The following is a 22,372-nucleotide window of genomic DNA, read 5'->3' on the forward strand; positions in this document are numbered from 1 at the left end:
ACAACTGCTTTTGAAATGCCTTTTGGTTGCACAAGTGGCATGTTGCATGATGAGCTCATATGAGGCATAGAACTTCAAATTTAATTAGCTGTGTGGCACTTTTTGAATGGTTCTTTTGATATTTCTACAGGGTGCAATGGATTAGAGTTGTCCACCGAGGCAACAGGAGGAAAGTTGTGGGCCTAACATGCCTGGGAAATTAAGATGTTTATATGCAAACTAGTAATAAGACCCATTGTGAAGAAAAATACAACAGGCTCCAGAAAGAAGCTCTTGGCAAGTGCCCCCCCATCATTGCTGTCTTCCCACCCACTCAAGTGAAGGCATTTACTCTCCCCCCCCCACCTCAAAGGGAACTGATCTTTGCCATCTGGAGATTGGTAACAGTGGCTCCCCAGGATGAAATAGCATTGTACCTGTCTGAGGTATCACCCCTCCTCAAACCCTTCTCTCTCCAGGCCCTACCCCTTAAATCTCGAGTAATTCCCTAACCTGGATTTGGCAACCCTATCTCTTTGCATTTATCTGCCCCTCTGACTTCATTTTCCATCACCTTCCCCCTTCCTGCAGCCTTTACATAGGAAAATGACAATATTTCTTCACAGTGGGGAGGTGGGGGACCAAAGCAGCTTACACCATTCTCTTTTTACAACCTTGTGAGGTGGGTTAGGCTAAAAGTCTGTGAGTGCTCCAAAATCACCCAGTCAACTTCCACAGCAAGAACCTGTGTCTGGCAGATCTCCGCTCTGAAGCCCTGAATCCAAAAAGACCAACACAACCACTTTTAACTTTAAAAGAGGGTAACTTCTCTGAGAGGAGGAGGCATATGAAGAGGAAACTGAAAGAAAAGATAAAAGGGTCAAAACCGTTGGGGAAGCTTGGAGACTATTTAAAACTACAATCCTAGAAGCTCAGATAAAATATATACCACAGGTTAGGAAAGGTACAAATAGGTACAGAAAAAGACCTACATAGTTAACAAACAAAATAATGGAAGCTGTAAAAGGTAAGAAGGATTCCTTTAAGCGGTGGAACGCGAGTCCAACTGAGGTTAATGAAAGATAGACAGAAAGGGACTATGAGGAGCATATTGCAAAAAACATAAAGACCAACAATAAAAATTTCTTCAAATACATTAGAAGTAGGAAACTAGCCATCACTGTGGAAGATGAGAAGTGCCTGCTCACTCCAGAATCGCTGATTTCAGGAGGGGTGTTGAAAGACCTGAGTCATATTGAGGTGACAAGAGAGGAGGTCCTATGACTGATGGTTTAAAAACTGATAAATCACCAGGCCCGGATGGCAAACATGCAAGAGTTCTGAAAGCAATGTGAACTTGTGGATCTCCTGACAATTAGCTCCCTGATGAGACCTGAAGTTTGCAGGGCATGGAAGATCACCCTGTTTTGTTAGGTCTTTAGTTAAGTTTTGTGGAACTGCACCACCGCCTGTAACCTGGTAATAGCTGATTAGTTTTTAAGAATTTGCTTATTTATGCTTACTGATGTTTTGTAAATTCTTTGTTGTAATTGTGTTTTACTAGCCAGTGTTGTTTTAATCTTTAGATGTATTTTACTAAATGCTAATTGTTGAATGCTTTATTGTAAACTGCTCCAAAACCATAAGGAGAGGATGCAGTATAAAAATAAATAAATAAAAATAACTATGATCTTTTATTTCACAACAGCCATCAGAGCTATTGGTCCTTTGCTTTTGGTGGTATTCATCCTTGCAGGCTTGTTGATGCCACCAAATTCCATGTAATGTATATGAATATTTTTGAAATTCATATTCATATGTATAATTCCTGGGGTCAGATCTGCTATGCTTTTGGCAAAATTCCACTGCTTCCTCCATTTAATTTAATAGTGTGGTACAATTTGAGATGATGTATGGGTAGCTGGTTCTGTTTTCTACTTTTCTATATATTATATCATACTCTGAACTCATTGATCCCAGAACTGTGATTGCCTTATGTACTTTCAGGATGGTGAAAGTATTTATATTTTTGTATAGAGCTAATGCCTGAAAGCCTGTATATAGCATGTATTTACTAAAATGTTTTAAAGCACAAAGTGCAATATTTGTTGTAGTTCAATTCTGTTTTATATTAACATTAGTTTTTAATAAGACCATGTATTGTTTAACATTCCCTCAAATGGGTTGTTTGGGTCTAATGAATTTTTTCCCTAGCACCTTGAATTCTGTAATATCAGCTGCCACTGCATGCCAATTATCAAAGAAAAGCAGAGAATTCTCTCTTGAGAGCAAGGTGGTTGAATGGTAAAAAACCCACACGGCTCGCAGTAGTAGATTCCCCCTCCCCTCGCTACAAGTTTCTTTTCACTTTGGCTCAGGTTTACTTTGAATACAGGATGAGGCAACATACACTTTGATCACCTGCAAACCTTAACTTTTACTCAACAGTACAGTTAAGAGAACAGATCAAGGGTTACTGAAATCATGTAGGGAGGGTGAATAGGATTGTCAAGAGGCTCTCAAACCTTATGTGCATGTATTATTAAAAACAGGATTTCTTTCATGCAGACAAGCCTGAGGGTGTTACTCTATAGTCTTATAGTGAATTGAATGTGGGGATCATGCTGGCAGAATCACAATCCCTTTTTTCTGTCCTGGTTGCATTTAGGTAGCTTTCAGTCTGTTACCAGGCGCTTAGGTAAGAGGTGTAATATACAGAAACCAGTTCTGAAAGCAAACTGCTCCCCCCCCTCCCTTTTCAAAACCTATCAAGGGTCTTCCTCACTTCAGTTGTTGGAGGTTGCAGTTGGTGCGGTTGGTAATAGGAAGCTCATCTTGCTTTTCAAGCTTCCAAATGTACCCCCAACACCCTCCCCCACCAAAAAAAAAAAAAAAACCTGGATAAAACATAAACAGGTTAGAGAATGGGAGAACTAGTGTATTTCAAGTTAGCTTGGACCATCAGATAAGGAGGAACAGAAATCAAATGTCTGAGGAACCCTAATGAGCTAATTAGCAACTATTGTTACTGAGTTACACTCTGAAACTTCAGGATATGCATTTGTGGTGTTGCAAGGCTCATCTGATGGCACTTTGCCTGTAAGACAGAGCTCTTCAGCCAGGCTTTTCACTGAGATCTGGACATCTGGCTTGACCCTCTTGCTGTATATTGACTTGACCTGCCTTTACTGCTTATTATCTGGAACATCTGTGCTATTAATTACTATCAGCAGTTTTGAGCAGAGCTATGGACTATAGCCATCTTGTGTCAACTAACTGTTAAATTGTACTTTTATTGTTGGTTTTAGAATTTTAATGTACTAATGTATAGATTTTTATGTTGTTACCTACCCTGAGCCTACCTTGGCAGGATGGGCGGGATATAAATTCCATAAAATAAAATAAATATTTATTGATCTTTGTGCCTTGTCACTTTAAGCAGTTGAACTACTACTTTGAGTCATATATCAGAAAATCAATTATTCATCAGGAAGGGACTAAATACCCACCTCTTCCAGTTCTCTGTTATGAGACAGAGCTATCCATTCATCAGACCCCACTGAACTATTTGCATGCTTGTGTACAGTATATGTTGACTAAAATAAAAAGTATGGAACAGGAGAATGCCACATCTTGTTGATGAGATTCAGTGGCTTGCCCTTTATTGTAGTGTTCCTTTTAAAAGAGAACATGTTGTGATGTATTAGCATTAGCATTGAAAGAACACTGGTTAGTTTGTTACCTTTGCAGTACGATGACTGAACTTCAGCCCTTGAGTAGTGGTATATGAAAAAGGTATATGCTAATATGAGATAAGTTGGCTCTTTTCAGATTGAGTCAGCCCTTGAGTAGTGGTATGTGAAAAAGGTATATGCTAATATGAGATGTTGGCTCTTTTCAGATTGAGTCACATCTCTGTAGGGTGCCCATGTGCGACTCCATACACCATTTATTTCAAAGTTTCAGCTGTTTTTGTCTATTTTGCTGGTGGTGCTTGTACTTCAGTCTTTTCTCCCACCCTCTTCCTTACCCTGATTCTCTTCCCCATCTTTTCTTTAATGCTTCTAGGCAATGTCATAATGTGTACAAAAACATATTTAATTTGTCTATTACATTTCATCCAGAACCTCTAACATTCTTTACAGTATGTTGTCATTGCAGATGTTGTTTGGGGAAACAGCTTGCAGTTAGATGTTGCAAGTTGCAAGCTAATGCATCAACCAAATGGCTGAATGGGATGGGCTGAAAGCAAGCCTCTTCATCTGTGACAACCTGTAATTTTGTATGCTAGCTGAAGGATGCATGGTGGGTCACAAGTTCAGGTTGCTTGCTACAAAGAAACACATTGCACTTCTCTGTCAGTTCCCAGTTTTCAGATATAATGGGAAAATCATGCTGCCAAATCAATTTATGATGAAAGACACAACTGTTGCAGTCTTCCCTGATAATGAAATGAATTGCTAACTATCTCATACTAATCTATAGTAATAATTCTCTTATTGCCATGGCCTAATTGAAGAAGGCCATTTGCTAATATTTTGAGAACAAACAATTGGCCCATCACATGTCAGTGTCTCTGGCATCCTATTGGTTGACTTCCCTGCCCCGCCTACTCAGGCCCAGGAATGTTGAACACACTGCCAGAAGCAGTCTTACCTCAGAGACAGCCACATCTCTTAGCTCTTCTCTGTCAACTAGATTCAGCAAGGGCTGCAGAGCTCCTGCGGCCTCACAAAAGGCCCTGTCAACAGCCCACACAGATTGCCTCCCAGCACACACAGCCTCAGAAGGCCCCTGCAATAGCCAGGGAGCCTGGCTCCACCTCAGAGGGCATGGCTGTCCCACCTTTACTGCCTTTAACTCCCTCTCTCCCTCCTTCCCTCAGCCTCGCCCCAAGATGGTTGCCTGAGAAGGAGATAGGGAAGCCTTCACAGGGTTGTTCAGCAAAGGGGGGAGAGAAATTAGGAGAATGATATCAGCTGCTTTGGTTCCCCCCGTCACACACACACACACACACACTGTGAAGAAAGACTCCTTTTCCTTAAAGGCTGCAAGGTTGCCATCTCCATGTTAGGAAATTCTAGACAGCAGAGATCAGCTTCCCTTGAAGGGGGGGGGGGGAAGTGCATGCCTTCACTTGGGTGGGTGGGAAGGAGCAAGGCTGGTGGTGGGGGCACTCGCCCAGGGACCGTTAGTGGTACCTTTCCAGGCTGATAGGAAATCCCTAAGGGATTATTACAGGCCTCTGAGGGAAAGGCCTTTCCTCCTGGGGAACCGCCAGTCTCCAGGAGAGGACTGTAGAGCACTCGGAATTGCAACTGCTATCCAAATAGATGGCAGAGGTCAGTTCCCCTTGAGTTGGGGGGGAGTGAATGCCTTCACTTGGGTGGGTGGAAAGACAGCAAGGGTGGGAGGGGGCACTTGCCCAGAGACCTTTAGTGGTACCTTTCCAAAATGATGGGAAATTCCTGGAGATTCTGCCAGACCCAGGTTCTTGCTGTGGAAGCTGACTGATCCAGGTTCTGGAAGCTGTGGAAGCTGACTTAGTGATTTTGGACCAGGCATAGACTTCCAGCCTAACCTGCCTCACAGTGTTGTTGTTCAGATCACATGGGAGGAGAAGAGAATGAGGCAAACTTCTTTGCCCCCCCCCCCCCCCCCGGTGAAGAAAGACTGTCATTTTCCTATGTAGAAGCTTCAGGGAGGGGGAAGGTAATGGAAAGCTGAAGTCACAGGGGAGATAAAGGAAAGGAGATAGGGTTGCCAACTCAAGGTAAGGGATAGGACCTCAGACAGGTACAATGCCATTTCCTACTGGAGATCACTCAGATTTACCGCTGCTCTCTAGATGGCAGCCATTATCTCCCCTTGAGGTGTGGGGGCAATGCCTTCATGGGTGGGTTGGAAGAAAGCAAGGGTGGCAGGCACTCGCCCAGAGCCTCTTCCTAGAGCCTGTTGTATTTTTCTTCACAATGGGCCTTACTCCTAGTGTAGATATAAGTATATTAATGAAAGTGGTGTGTGGGGAGATCTGTTACTCTGATGGAGGAATAGGACATAGGCCACAAATGGATCTGTTGAGGAATCAACCAGCATATCAGAAATGGTGGGCAAGTCAGAAAAGGTAGGTGTGGGAAATGTATTTCTTATCACGTTCCCCAGAGAGTACTGAGGTCTGGGACTCAAAATCTTCTCAACATCCCCGGGCCCAAGGAAGCGCGTCTCAAGACAACTAGAGACAGGGCCTTTTCTACAATGGCCCCTATGTGGTGGAACCAGCTACCGGAAGAGGTGAGGGCCCTGCGGGATCTTACTCAGTTCCGCAGGGCCTGTAAGACGACCCTCTTCCGGTTAGCCTACGCCTGACTGGATAAATGTAGCTTTCTAGATCTCTGTGATTACTGTATAGTTTTAATGCTAAATTTTTTTTAAGGTTTTTAGGTTTTTAAATGCTTGATTTTAAATGTAATTACTTTGTTCCGATTTTATTGTTTTATTGTTTGTTGTAAGCCGCCCTGAGCCACTCGTGGGAAGGGTGGGATATAAATCCCGGAATGAAATAAATAAATAAATAAATCACCTCTTTCACCAGGAACACATGAAGCTGCCTTCTACTGAATCAGAACATTAGTCCATCAAGGGCAGTACTGTTTACTCAGACTGGCAGCAGCTTCCTAGGGTCCTAGGTAGCAGTATTTCATATCATTCATTGTCTGATCCTTTTGACTGGAAATGCTGGAGATTGAACCTGGGACCCTTTGCATGCCAAGCAGATGCTCTGCTACCTTCCCCTGCATCTTTGTTATTTTTAAAAATTCTGTCTCTAAGCATGGCAGAAGAAGAAGAGATTGTATTTATACCCTGCCTTTCACTCGGAGTCTGAGAGCAGTTTACAATCTCCTTTTCCTTCCTCTCCCCACAATAGACACACTGTGAGGTAGCTGGGGGTGAGAGAGCTCTAACAGAAACTGCTCTTGAGAGAACAGCTCTGACAGAACTGGGGCTAGTCTAAGGTCACCCAGTAGCTGCATGTGGAACAGTGGGGAATCAAACCCAGTTCTCCCAGATTAAAGTCTGCACACTTAATCACATACCAAACTGGCTCTCACCACACCAAACAACATGGTGTTGTCTTCTAATAAAGTACTTTCCCCTCACAGCATGATAGAAAAGTCTTGTTGCATTGCTTCATGGCCATTTATTATGTCTTCCCAGCACCTCCGCTGCTGCTAAAGCATGATATTCTAGACACTTAGATGTTTCAAGGGCTGCTTTAGTGACCGTTCAGATTTGAGTTCCATTGTAATCCTGAAAATATTTTCTTCAGGATAAACCTGGCTGAATAGATTTGAGTAGGATTCTTAGGATGGCACTGTTTACTATTCCTACTCCTTCCTGCATCTTAATGGGTGACCATGAGAGCTGCACAAACTGCAGTACCCATTTAGTGTCTGTTCGTACACTGCTTTTGATTACCAATTACCTATTTAGCATGATACCATAGTGAAGTAGGTGGGAGGTAATAACAATCTCCATAATATCATAGTAGTGACATTATATTCAGGTTGTGAATAGAATAAGATAAAAATGTTCCAGTTAAGGAAGAGAGTGGTGAGTTTATGCCTTTGAAAATTTGCTTCTGAATAATTAATTAAATAAGTAATTAAATACTGATAGAAATACTATGATATTTTTATATTATTTTTGTTCTCAAGTAATTATAACTTGCTTCACTAGTCCAGGGTTAGCTCTTGAAGTGGCTTAAAACACAGAATTAATGCAACATATGTTAATCTCTAAACAAGTGAAAATGGAAACCTGCACAGGCAATAGTTTGATAAATATTTAAAGTATGGCTACATAGAAGTTCCTTCGTGCAGTAAACTGTTTGCAGTTAGTGTTCCATGTCACTGAAATGCTTTCATTTTGTGGTTCCATTCTTTATGCATAATATTTCAATTTTTTTTTTCTCTGTGTATGTGTGTGATATGAGACTGAACAAGGCTTTGGCCATTGGTAAGAGGGCTGTTTTGTGTTCCTGGGATCCTTTATTTAGACACTTGCTATGAAAATACAAGACCATACATACAGTTAGAATGAAAATAAAACTGTTATGGAAATTGCCACAAAATGTGTGTTGGCTAAGAAATGATGCTACTCTTATGTTAATGACTGAGGTTGAGGGGAGGTGTGCTGGACTGCTTTCACCTCTTTCATTTGGAAAGTTTAAATCTCATTACATTAATAAATTAAATTGGTGGTATTTGTGATAGTGTTCTTTCCTTTTGAGTGCAGAGACCAATTTACCTTGAAACAGTAAGTGATCTAGTTAATTCTGTGAAGCATTTATTCTTGCTGTTTCAGCTGTTACTAAATATAAGAATGATATACTGTACTAAAGAGCATTTATTTCTAGGCACTCTTTTTCAAAGCTTTATAGCAATAATATATTTTCCATTTATGAACTTCCTTATTTCTGTCCTATATATCCAGCTGTGTCATTTTAATTTTGTGGCTAAAACATTTTCTTATTAATACTTTATATTTATTATCTTTAAATTCATTTGGTGTCATTGTAAGATTCTACAGGTCAGTAAACTATAGAAAACTATCTTGCTAAATAGTGGCCAAATTGATAAACTTTTGTTATCTTTCTTGCTCAGTGTTTGTGAAGGATGTATGAAATACCTGACATGGGTGCTGTACTGACCCTGTTGTGGCCAAATTAAATCAGTGTGATTTTGTGGCAATTGTAAGTAGGTTTCAGTAACAGTATTTGTATAGATTCACGTGATAGCTGTGTTGGTCTGAAACAACAGAACAAACTTTGATTCCAGTGGCACCTGTAAGACTAACAAAATTAAATTATTGGTATAAGCTTTCATGTGCATGCACATTTCTTCTGATATATTGAAACAGACTTCAACTATTGCATATAGGTGGTGGGAGTTAGGTGCAAGAAGGATTAATTGGAGTAAAGATGCATAAGTAACTGACTGATAAGTTTAGCTAAGATTGTATTAAAGTTGTAAACTTGTGAGTAGCAGCAAGTTAACATACATATAATAAGCATTAACAGGTGCAAGAAATGAGTGACTTAGCATGTGTAGCGAGATAAGCACCTGATAACTCTGTTGAGACCTGGGGGTTCCATTGGCCTGAGTGTTGTAGTATCTTGTATTCAGCAATCTGGAACCAGAGCTTGCAGTAAACCCAGATGCCAGCTTTGCTGCCATATATACCTAGACAACACAACATTAACTATACCATCTCAGGCTCATTACTTGCTCATCATCTACCACTAGTTATGCCATTAAATACCAACAATGCCCTTCTATTCTTTACATAGGGCAAACAGGTCATACCAGACTCCAAAGGATAAATGGACACAAATCTGACATCAAGAATGACAAAATTGAGAAACCTGTAGGAGAATATTTCAGCCTCCCTGGACACTCAATGTGAGACCTCAGAGCAGCTGTTTTATCACAAAGGAATTTCAGAAAACAGACTAGAACAGGAGACTGCTGAATTACAAGTCATTACAGCACTCAGGACATGGAACCCCCAGGGCCTAACAGAGATATCAGGTTTTTATATGACTACACATGCTAAGTCACACAGTTCTCACATCTGTTAGCCCTTTTTTGATCTGTATGATAATTTGCTGCTATTCACAGGTTTTTCCAGCTGCTTTACTCCAATCTTATCTTTATTTATTGCTCAGCTACTTATGCATCTTGATTCCCAATTAGCCCTTCCTGGCAGCTATTCCCCCCAAATATATTGAAGCGTGCATGCACACATACAGTGTTTGTATGGTATAGTTTCAATATAGCTTTTCAGTGGATATATACAGTGTACTAAAATGATAATGCTTCTCCATGTGGTTATTTAGGCTCTTTGTTTTGAGCTTGTGTTGTGTTGTGTTGTGTTCCTATTTGTTGGAATGGTTCCGGTTTGTTGGAATGGCTGCTGATGTGCTTTCTGACTATGGCCCATTTGTGCAGTTTTTTCATCCTTCATCCTAATGCAAAAACCTACATTAGGAAGGCAGGCTAGGAAAATCTTGATAGGCAGAACACAGTTGGCTCTATGAATATCACTGACTGAATTGAAATTCAAGTTCATACTGTCTCCTAATAATAATAATAATAATAATAATAATAATAATAATAATAATAATAAATTTATTTTTATATCCCACCCTCCCCCGCCAGAGGCGGGCTCAGGGCGGCTCACAGACATGGAAATTCCATGAATTAGATAAAACAATATAAATAACAATTATTAGATATAGTTAATTACATAATAATTTAAAATGAATAAAATAGATAAAAATAGGTGCTATAAAAATACTGTAAGTTGTAATATCCACAAGATGGCTAAATAGCTACACATCAGATTAGCCAGGTTCTGTCTCAAAAGCCAGCTGGAAAAGAAATGTTTTACAAGCCTTGCGGAATTGATTCAAGTCCCGCAGGGCTCGTACCATCTCTGGAAGATGATTCCACCATCGAGGGGCCATTACCGAGAAGGCTTGCTCCCTGGTTGTCTTCAGTCTAGCCTCTCTTGGCCCAGGGATTGTTAGAAGATTCTGAGAGCTAGATCTCAGTGCTCTCTGGGGAACATATGGGGAGAGGCGGTCCCTTAGGTAGGCAGGTCCTCGGCCATATAGGGCTTTAAAGGTGATAACCAGCACTTTATAGCGAACACGGTACACAACAGGTAGCCAATGCAGATCCCGCAGCCCAGGCCGCGCATGTTCCCACCGTGGTAGTCCCATTAGCAGCCTGGCTGCTGCGTTCTGGACTACCTGGAGTTTCCGTGTTCGGTATAAGGGCAGCCCCATGTAGAGGGCATTGCAGTAGTCTAGTCTCGAGGTGACCGTTGCGTGGATCACAGTTGCTAGGTCGCTGCGCTCCAAGAAGGGAGCCAACCGCCTCGCCCTCTTGAGATGAAAGAAGGCGGACCTAGCAGTGGCAGCTACCTGGGCCTCCATTGATAAAGAGGATTCCAGCAGCACTCCTAGGCTCTTGACTTTGCGCACTGGTATCAGTGGCGCACCGTTGAAAGCTGGTAGGGTAATCTCCCCTCCCGGTCCGCCGCGGCCCACGCAAAGGACCTCAGTCTTCGCCGGATTCAACTTCAGCCCGCTCAGCCTGAGCCAGTCAGCCACGGCTTGTAACGCTCGGTCCAGATTTACAGGGACATCGCCAGCCCGGCCATCCATCAATAGATAGAGCTGGGTGTCATCTGCATATTGATGACAACCCAGCCCATACCTCCGTGCAATCTGGGCAAGGGGGCGCATAAAGATGTTAAACAACATCGGGGAGAGAACTGCCCCCTGAGGCACACCACAATGAAGTGGGTGTCTCTGAGACAGCTCCCCCCCAATTGCCACCCTTTGTCCCCGGCCTTCAAGAAAGGAGGAGAGCCACTGTAAGGCTAGCCCCCGAATTCCTGCGTCGGCGAGGCGGCGGGTCAGCAGCCGATGGTCGACCATATCGAACGCAGCCGATAGGTCTAGCAGCAGCAATACTGCCGAGCCGCCTCGATCCAGTTGCCGTCGGAGGTCATCCATGAGGGCGACCAAGACTGTTTCCGTCCCATGGCCCGGGCGAAAGCCGGACTGGCATGGGTCCAAGGTGGAGGCGTCCTCCAAAAAATCCTGTAACTGCGACGCCACAGCCCTCTCAATAATTTTGCCCAAAAGGGCAAATTTGAGACCGGCCGGTAGTGTGCCAATTCGGCCGGGTCTGATGAAGGTTTTTTCAAGAGAGGGCGGACCAATGCCTCTTTCAGGGGTGTTGGAAAAACACCCTCTGAAAGAGATCGATTTATAATATCCCGTATAGGATATCTTAGTTCCTCCTGGCAGGCCTTAATTAGCCAGGAGGGGCATGGGTCCAGATCACAAGTTGTGGATCGTGCAGTGCCAAGAATTCTGTCGACCTCCTCCAAGCTGAGCGGGTCGAAGCAATCCAGAGTTAAATCAGAAGACACGCATTGGGCCTCGAGTTCGCTTACTGCATCCAAATTGGCAGGGCAGTCGTGGCGGAGCGATTGGACCTTATCAGCAAAAAATTTTGCGAAAGCCTCACAGCCAATCTCCAATTCCTTAGCTTTTAAATTGCCCTGTGGCAATGTAGTAAGGTTCCGAATTATTCTAAATAATTGGGCTGGGCGCGAATTTGCAGATGCAATCTTAGCTGCAAAGTATGTTTTCTTTGCGGCCTTGATTGCCATCTCATAGGACTTCATAAACTTCCTATAAGATGTTCTAGTCGCTTCGTCACGAGTACGCCGCCATTCGTCACGAGTACATCATGATGTGATATTAATAATCTTTTGAGGATGATTGGCAGAAGGTAAGCAAGTTTTAGTTCTTAGAAGAACTGTATGTTAAGGGTAAGAGTTTATTTTTTAAAAAAAAGATTCAAAATGAATATTTGGAAGTTGACATCCAGATTTTGCAGATGCACATCAAAGACAAAAGTACCAAGGCAGATGGAGTTGTAATGCCCGTCATTACTACTAGCATGCTAATTACTTAATGTTCCATGTCTGATTCTGCAAGATTAAGATGGCAGCAGTGTTCCCTCTAAGCTGAGTTAGTGTGAGCTAGCTCACAGATTTTTAGCCTCTAACTCACACATTTTTGTCTTAGCTCAGGAAGGATGACCCCAGAGCACACTAATTTATGCAGTAGTTCACAACTTTAATGCTAGTAGCTCACAAAGTAGAATTTTTGCTCACAAAACTGCAGCTTAGAGGGAACATTGAATGGCAGTGTAGTGATATAAGTTACTTTGTCTTTCCTAGTCCAGCTATGTCTTCCAAAGTTTCTGTCCAGTTTTTTGCCATATATAATTAAATTTAAAATGCTGACATCACTAGTGTCAGGTTAGAAATCTATCTTGCTTCTTTAGCACAATTACTAGGGGATGGATATAATGACAGCACACATTATGGCGTTGTGTTGGTGCATTTGTCATTGCACCATACCTTGAACACTTTTTTGGGGGGTGGGGTTAGTGCTGTTTCACAATCTGCTTGTGATTAATGTTTTATGCTTGATGTGTAGTGTCTAGAAGCATACCATGTAAATTGCTAGTATTGAATGTAATTCCTGTTTTCCCCTCACCATCATGAACATCTGGTGATCACATAGAAATGTTTTACAGCATAGTTGCAATTCAACTGGTAAGCTGTTAGCTGTGTTACAGTCTCAGTGTGAAATATTCATAATAGGGAAGCTATTTTCAGGAGCCTTCCCACATCAGTGTAACTTGCTTTGACGTCAGGCTGTAAGGGAATCATGAAGTTTTGCTCCAAACTTTTTAAACATTAAGTTACACGGTTTCAGTGTTTTCCAGACAAATTTTTAAACATCGGGCTTGAAATGGTTTAATAAATATGAATTTTGCTTATAGCTCACTTCCAGAGTTGCAAGTAAATGTCATGTTAAATATAAATAAAACTTAACATGGTCCTTGCCATGCATTTAAAAAACCATAATCACAAATTTCCCATGTTTCATATTGTCTTGTAAGTTGGGGGGGGGGAGGAATGCTTGATATAGATCAGTTCATAGGAACAGAGTTTGAATTTCAGCTGTCATGTTTGACATTCATGCTCAATTCAGACTTTCCTTTTAAACTAAAAGAAGCTATGGAGACCTACGTGTGGAATGCACAGTGAAGAGGCTTCTTGGCAAATGAACACCAGGGGCTTGGTATGCATGTAGTGCTGTTATTTTTTTGTAACTTTTAGAGTAGTACATTCATGAGACTATCTTTTAGAGTAGTACATTCAGAGACTATCATAACACTGCAGTGGCATAAGAACATACAGTGGCCAATCTATTCCTGTGGCTGGTCAACAACAGAGCACAGAGGGCAAGGCTCCCACCCCCAGTGTTGCCTCCGGGCTCTGGGATCCAGAGCATTAGAGCCTCTGAATGTGGAAGTTCCCCTCAGTAGCCATGAGTATTATCCCTTGATAGACTTATCCTCCATGAATCTATCTAATCCTCTTTTAAAGCTGTTCATTTCTGTGGCCATCACTACATCCTCTGGCAATAAAGACTACATTTTAATCATTCTTTCTGTAAAGTAGTAGTTCCTTTTGTCTGTCCTGAACCCATTAGCTTCATTGGATGCCTTGAGTTATAGTATTTTGGAAGAGGGAGAAAATTTTCCAGTTGTCAACTTTCTTCACTCCATGCATAATGAAGATTCCGTGGGGAGATAGAAAGCTGAAAACAGGGACAGATAAAGGTAGATTGGCTGTTGGGTGGAAAGGAGATAAGATTGCCAACTACAGGTTGGGAAATTCCTGGATATTTGAGTGGAGCCTGGGGAGGGTGGAGTTTGAGGAAGGAAGGGACGTTAGACTAGTATAATGCCATAGACTCCACCTCCAAAATAGCTATTTCCTCAGTGTTGCCAACGTGGAGGTGAGGGTTGGAGATTACCAAGAATTACAAACAACTGCTCTCCAGAGGACAGAGATCAGTTCCCCCAGAGACAATGACTGCTTTGAAAGGTGGAGTCTATGGCATTATAACCTGCTGAGGTTGCATCCCTTCCCAAGTCTTACCATCCCAAGGTTGCACCCCAAAATCTCCAGTAAATTTTCCAACCTGGAGCTGGCAACCCTACTAGGGGAATTAATCTTTGTAGTTGGGAAATCCAGGGTTTTTTTTGTTTTTGTTTTGAGCAGGAACGCACAGGAACGCAGTTCTGGCTGGCTTGGTGCCAGGGGGTGTGGCCTAATATGCCAATGAGGTCCTGCTGAGCCTTTTCTACAAAAACCCCTATGTGAAACAATCGTGATGGCGGGGTGTGTGGCCTAATATGCAAATAAATTCCTGCTGGACTTTTTCTGCAAAGAAAGCCCTAGAGAAATCCATTGTGATTTCTGGAGAGCTGCTGCCACTGTCTCTGCTGGGGAGGGCAGGAGGCAGCTGCTGCTGTGTGGCAGGGGAGAAAGCAGTCAGGAGGCTGGGAGAGTTATTAGGAGCAGAAAGAGAGAATGATGGGATGGGGGCAGGGAGAAAGAATTAATTATGGGATGGGCAGAAAGGGAGAGGAAGTTACGGGCATGGAGGAGAGGGAGAATAAGAAAAAGAGTGGCGGGGAGAGAAAGAGTGTGAGAGTGGTAGGGGAATGGGGAGGAAACAGAGCTGGGGGGATGGGATAACAGCTGTGCAAGTTTCTTATGGGTCCCCACTTGTTTTATTCATTTTCAGGAAAGGATTCAAGTCCAGAAGCTCTTTAAAGGCTAACAGGAGTTTCAGGATATAAGCTTCTGGGATTTAGAGCTCCCTTTGTCATATATCGTAAAAATCTTCAAGGTGCTACTGAATGCAAATCTAGCTCTTCTACTGCAGACCAGTATGGCTACCCACCTGAAACTGTCTTCAGGAGAGTTTGTCAATAATTGTATGGGATATTATGAAGCAAATTAGGAGAAGTGGGGTTTTAAATTGCCTTTTGGTTACAGGAAAAGTAGTTGTGTTGAATCACATGGTACATGCAATGTTCGATAGTGGAAGCTAGATGATGTACAATATATGGAGCATATATGCCAAATATAAAACATGTGCAAAGATATTTTCTTTCTCAGCCTTATTACAATTTTTATAATTGCAGCTACTTCAAAATAGGAAGAGAGGGGATTAAAATACTGTGTTAGATTAAAACTAATCATTCTACAATTTTCAGTTATTAAACGTTTGATCTTGTCATAGCATTGTGTTATTTCTTAAATGATTTTAAAATATTATCTTAAACACAGTTGCAAAAACAGATAATATATACATGATGTTCAGGATTTTTTGGTAGAAAAAACCCAGCAGGAACTCATTTGCGTATTAGACCACACCCCCTGACATCACCATTGTTTCACACAGGGCTTTTTTGTTGAAAAAGCCCAGCAGCAACTCATTTGCATATTAGGCCACACCCCCTGATGCCAAGCCAGCTGGAACTGTGTTCCTGTGCATTCATGCTCAAAAAAAGCCCTGATGATGTGTGATAACAAAATAGGTACGGCAGGTTCTGTTATTAGAAAAAGAGTTTGCCCAGCATTCTTTTTCCTTTGGTTGTCAACGAATTCTGGGAACAGAACTACTTCCTCCCCCACGATAGGTAGCCAGCCAGGGCTAGTGCCGTGCAACCTGTCCTTATCTGAGAAATCCCCTCTTCCCCATCTTAAACAATCAACAGGAAGGGAGTGGCAAAGAGAATGTGATCTGAAGACAAAAGTGAAAATATTTTAAATACAGTATATTATGCAGTATTTCTTGAACTTGTCAGCATTAGACAGCCAAGCTGCCTTGAGCAGGTTCTCCTGAGAGGCAACATAAATTTCCAAAATACCTGTACACAGCATTCCAAGAAATCTGGATGAAATACCGTGACCTTTGGCCATCTTCTGTTATTATGTGTCGAAGACCTTGATGGTTCAGTAAACATATACAATATATACCAGTAAACATATATACCTTTTTAACATAGGTAAATGAAGTTTGTTTTGTATCAAGAATAACAGCTCAAGGCATCACCAGCCATCCTTCTTCATCTTTCCCATCTCAGTTCTATATTCATCTGTCCTTGAACCCTATAACCAGTCACTATGCTCATCGGCCTAACTCTCACAGGACTAGCTCTATAACAGGCTTTTCTGTGGGTTTTTTTGTTCCTGTGTGGAAAGGGCTCTGCTGTTAATGTTGGAAAAGACATCATTGGATAACTTCCAGTTATGACTTATTTTCAATCCATACTGGGCTCATTTAACCAATTCCTTTTTCATAACTACTGCAGCAAATGCACATTTAATTTAACCAACATTATATATGTAATTTATCTTCTCCTTTCTCCCTCCCCAATACATGCTAGGTTGCAGCCGAATTTCTGTGCAATTCTCTCTCTTACAGATTTTAAGAGGACTGGTGGACTGGGCTAGCTTGTTCAGGTAAATAAATTAAACTTTAAACACACACTTTAAACACAGACACATAGAGAAAGCAGAAGTTGTCAAAATATGAAGCTGAAGTGAGAGAAGAATGAGAAGTTCTGGACTAAACACAAAGCAGTGAACAGTAAGGTGGGGAATATATATTCCTTCTCTCCTGTTGAGATTTGCTGTTGGATTCCATACTATTAAAATGAAGGCCAATGTAGAGTGAGAATTTATTGAATGTGAATGCTTGGTTTGATTTTAATGTAATTTTTCAAACAACATGGAAACCAAACATCTCAAAATTCACTGTGCCTTAAGATGGCGACTGCATAGTTTGAAATTAGTTATGGCCAGGGAGCTGCCTATCTATGGGACCACCTTTCTCTGCATGTTCCCCAGAGAGCACTGTGTTCAGGGACACAAAATCTACTGTCCATCCCTGGACCAAAGGAGGCTAGGCAATGCTCTACACGGGCTAGGGCCTTCTCGGTGGCAGCGCCAGAAATGTGAAATGCTCTCCTGAAGGCCATAAGGGCCCTGTGGGATCTCTCTACTTTTCACAGGTCCTGCAAAAATGAACTGTTCCAATAGGCCTTTAATATCTAACCAGAAAAAGACTGCCACCCCACATCATTATAGAACTACGATGCTATGTGATCACCATCAGAAAAGAATTTGCTTATATTGAAGTGGTACAGCACCACATAATGGTTTTAAATTGTAACTGTATTTTATTGGTTTTGAAATTGTAAATTTAAATGTTCTTAGCCTCCCTGAGTCCACTCATGGAGAGGGTGGAATAGAAATTTAAGGTAAATAAATAAAATAAATTATGTGCAGTCCACTCCCGAACAAGATAAATTTTACTGAGTCCCTAAGATTTCACTTTAATCTCCAAATTATTGCTCTTAAATTATTTCAGGCCTATAAAATGAAAGGAAGAAAAATGAACAACAAAATGTCTTATGTTTTAAACTTGTGTGAATTCCCTAGAGGAATGTTCATTGGATCTAAATGGAATAAATGGAGTGTTGGTTATTGTAAATAACTGTAATTTAATTTCATATTAAAAATCTGCACACAATTTGTTGAGGTCATTAACTAGACAAAATAAACACTGTGCTTGTTGCAAACTTTTAACACTTTTTGTTGTTCTTGTAGTTAATTATAAGCAGGAAGGATTGCCCTCTAGTGGTATAATATGAGAATTCATTTTAACGTTTCATTTTTAGTCTTGGACATTGATTGTGCTGTGACTATCATTACAACTTCTGAATAGAATATATTTAATCAGCATCATACCACCTTATATGCAGCAATATTTCTGTTATGGAATATGATTACTTGCATGGGTAAGAGGTTATCTAATGAGATAATGTTGAATGCTTGGAAATGTTTGAGGCACTTCTTACAAATTTATATAAATGTTCTATAAACATATATGTATATTTTCAAATAAATATAAAAAATAGGTAGTTTTCTTGGCCCATAGCAAAATCCAGAAATAAAAGCCATATGATACCTTTCATATAAACTAACCAAAATAATACAACACAGGACTTCTCATCAGACTGGATGTTAAAAAATATAGAAACACATTGGCGTAATCATTTGGTGAGATCCAGTGCCCACTGAAGTCAGCAAAGCATTCTGCATAGGCTGGAGACAAAGAGGCTTGCAGAGCATGGCTAAATAATCCTCCCCTCAGCATGATGAAGAGTTCTGGAGAATTCAGAATCTTGCAGCACAATGTGTTGTCATTTCAGTTGGCTTTAGTAAAAGGTTTTGAATAGGTTTTCATGGTTTTTGCTTTTGGGTATTTTCTTGGCAATATTTACAGCAACCTATTAAGGTATAATAACATTATACTGTACATGAAGCGGGGGGGGGGGGGAAGGGTAAGAGAAGCAGCCTCCCTGAATCTGCTTTTGGAGTGAGAGGAATATAAATCAAAGGCTAATGAATGAATGAATAGCTATAAGACCAGCTAGTGGTGGAGAGATGTTTTTATACTGGAGATTTCTAGGTGTACTAAACCAGCTCAGGTACTGTTTCTTTTGTATGTCCTCTGGTAGTAACTTCTGTGGGACAGACTGTAGTTGGCAAATACTTTGAATTATCATTAGCGGTGTATTATTGGTTCTTAATCCTATTATCATTTATATTAAATAAGATCATCATTTAAATAAATAAGAGCTCTGTGGCGCAGAGTGGTAAAGCTGCAGTACCACAGTCGGAGCCCTCTGCTCATGACCTGAGTTCGATCCCAGCAGAAGCTGGTTCAGGTAGCTGGCTCCAGGTTGACTCAGCCTTCCATCCTTCCAAGGTTGGTAAAATGAGTATCCAGCTTGCTGAGGGGAAAGTGTAGATGACTGGGGGAGGGAATAGCAAACCACCCTGTAAAAAAGTCTGCTGTGAAAACGTCGTGATGCAACGTCACCCAAGAGTTGAAAACAACTGGTGCTTGCACAGGTGACTACCTTTACCTTTTTAATATATTAATAGGACACCATAACTTTCTGATCTGATTCTGTTACGCAGCCATTTGGTTATGGTTTCATATTCTGTTGAGAATTTTGTGGGTTTTTTAAACTGCACTATGAATTTACGTATATGACCTGCACTATGATTTTCTTGACAGATAGCACTGTCCCTAATTTTGGGTAACCAGGAACAGAAATTATTTGTACCTCAATTGCTGTGTGTAGTTTCCGCCTGTCAGGGATCAATACTGTCAGTCAACAGTACTGATTATTTGTGAAAGGGAGAGTGGGAAGGAGATGCCTGAATAGAGTTTTCCCTGACCAACAGAGCAAATTTGCTCACATAACCTAAAGTTTAGCAGTTGCAAATTCTATAAATTCTCTAAAAGCCCTCAAATGCCCTTGAATCTTTGAAGAAAACTCTTAAAAGAGCTCTAGGCACAGTATGTGTTGAATTTTTAACGTGTTCTCCAAGTTATCAGGTTCGCCAAGTCATCAATCATGTATTTACATATGTGTTGCTTACAATGGCTAGTCAAATAAAATCATTAGCATTGAAATAATTAACATTACTGTGGAATGCACATTATCTGTAACCAATTGTGATGGGAAAAAATTCAAAGTAACTTTATATAAACACTCAGTTTCACTGTCTATATTGTTTTCATTATAATTGACACTTTCCAGGGTGCCTAATTTAGATTTTATGAACCACAAAAGCTTTTGTGTTGTTAATGAGAGGCATTTGGGGTTCAATGTTCATATTATTCTGTTGTAGTGAATCTAAACGTATAAAACTAATTATGCATAACAAAATGCATAGGAGGGTGACTTAATTTGAAATTGCAGTGACCACATTTTACCTCCAGAATCAAAATAATACTGCCACACTGGGCTTCAAAGCGTTCTGGGTCAAGAAAAAAAACATGAAATGCAACTCCTTGTATAAAAGAGATACTAATAATGTGTATACTCCTTGTAATAGTGTTCTCTGTTCTTTTCTCCTTAGAATGTGAAAACATTTGCATCTTCAGACAGTCTAGCGAAGGTCCAAGAAGTAGCAAGCTGGCTTTTGGAAATGAATCAGGAACTGCTGTCTGTTGGCAGCAAGAGACGACGAACTGGTGGGTCTATTCGTGGTAATGCTTCCTCTAGCCAAGTGGATGAGGAACAGATGAATCGAGTTGTGGAAGAGGAGCAGCAGCAACAGTTACGGCAACAAGAGGAGGTACATGTTGCAAGGAATGGAGAAATAGGTGGAGGTGAGCCTGGACTTTGCCATAGAAATGAATCCCAGCAAGAGCAATTAGAAGAGAACAACAACAGGTTTATTGCAGTGGATGAAGAATATTCCGGTAACCAAGAAGAGGATTATGTTGATGAACATGCTGGTGAACAGGAGGAAGAGGAGATGGAGGAAGAGGAAGAAATGGACCAGGACAGCGATGACTTTGATCAATCTGATGAAAGCAGCAGAGACGATGACCATACCACTAGTAATAGTGTTACAAATTCAAATAGTATCATGGACTTAGCAATACATCAGCAGTCATCTCCATTTTACATAAAGTCAAAGGTGAGTAATTTTTCATTCTTTCTGTTAGAGCACTGAAACTTAGAAAATCTTTGTATAAAAATAAGCATGCATTTTACTGGAACAATGCATTTGTATGAAAATACTGGTTCATTGTGATTCTTTAGTCATCTGCACTTTTTTTGCTGTGAATCTGAAACAAGGAAGCTAGGAAATGCAATCCTAAATAGGGTCACACCTTTCTAAGAAGCCCATTGACTTAAATGGGTTTAGACATTTCCTTAGGATTTCATTTAAGTAGAACAGATCATCTGTTTTTTGTGTTCTGATCTTAGTGTGGTGAGTAGTACCAGAAGCTTCACTGTTATTTTCGCAAAAGTTAAAGGATTTACAAGTTGTGCATAAATTTTAAGATTTTGGGTTAACTGGTTGTTGTAATACCTGAGGTTGATGTGCAGGTGAAAGATTAACGGGATTCAGAAAGTGAGCTTTGTTTGCTTTTCCAGAAAATAAAAAAAATGTGCTTGTCATCTGTCTAAGAAATCGCAAGATTTAATATTTCTGTTGTATTCATATGCTAGAGAAAGAGCTGGTTGCTATCTTGGATAAAACAGGAAGGTGGAGCAGATTCTTCTAGATATGTTTTGGTTTGGTTATGTTTGCTCCTGTTTCAGGCATTCTGTCCCAAATACTTCTTATCAAATTTCATGGAACTTTGAGGAACAGAATTATAAGATCTTTGATCAGAAAAGCAGTTCAAGCAGTATGCAAATGACACATCCTTCAAGATTTGATTGTGAAATCTATGATAATTGGATTTTGCCATCACTACTCTATATAGGTTAATGATCCAGTCTTACTAATTAGGTATAGCTAATTGAGATAGAACAGAAATAGCAGCACAATTTAAAGTATTGTGGGGACAAGGTGGAGCATGCAGCAGTAGAAAGGAAACCTTTGGTCACACCCAAACTATGAGCTGAACCAGAAAACACTTTGATTTCCTGCTGGCACCTAGCTCTATCCAAGGGGTTCTGTAATGTGGTGGCTGTAGTTGCCATGGCACATGTTGACATCTTTCCTGGTGTAACTTTCTAAGTGTTTTTAGAAAGCGGGTGGGACCAGGTATGGCTTTTGCCCAATAGGGCTTCTGATTGGCCATTGGAAATCTGACTGGCTATGCAGATTTTTTTTAAAAGTTGCTTCAGTAACAGCTGCCACCACAGCAAAAGAATCTTCAATGCATTGTTTTGTGTTTAATTAACTTCTCACTAACAGAAATCAATTTTTAATGGTGCTATAATGTTCTGAAATCAATGTGCACGCTTGATGAGGATTTACAAGGACAAATCGAAACATATGCTACATCAGTTGAACGGCAGTCTGAAAAATGTGTTCACTG

At 40.8% G+C, this 22,372-nt stretch overlaps 1 protein-coding gene across 2 annotated transcripts in view; it reads left to right on the forward strand.

Moving 5' to 3' along the window:
- FBXW7 (F-box and WD repeat domain containing 7) overlaps positions 1–22,372 on the forward strand; it is a 244,305-nt gene that overhangs the window by 65,439 nt on the left and 156,494 nt on the right. For both annotated transcript variants that reach the window (XM_060246644.1, XM_060246643.1), the window contains exon 2: positions 20,446–21,012. In XM_060246644.1, the coding sequence (XP_060102627.1) occupies positions 20,515–21,012 (498 nt within the window). In that variant the 5' untranslated portion in view covers positions 20,446–20,514. The remainder of the gene's footprint in view (positions 1–20,445; positions 21,013–22,372) is intronic.

This window comes from Heteronotia binoei, chromosome 9 (genome assembly GCF_032191835.1).
Source record: "Heteronotia binoei isolate CCM8104 ecotype False Entrance Well chromosome 9, APGP_CSIRO_Hbin_v1, whole genome shotgun sequence".
NCBI lineage: Eukaryota > Metazoa > Chordata > Lepidosauria > Squamata > Gekkonidae > Heteronotia > Heteronotia binoei.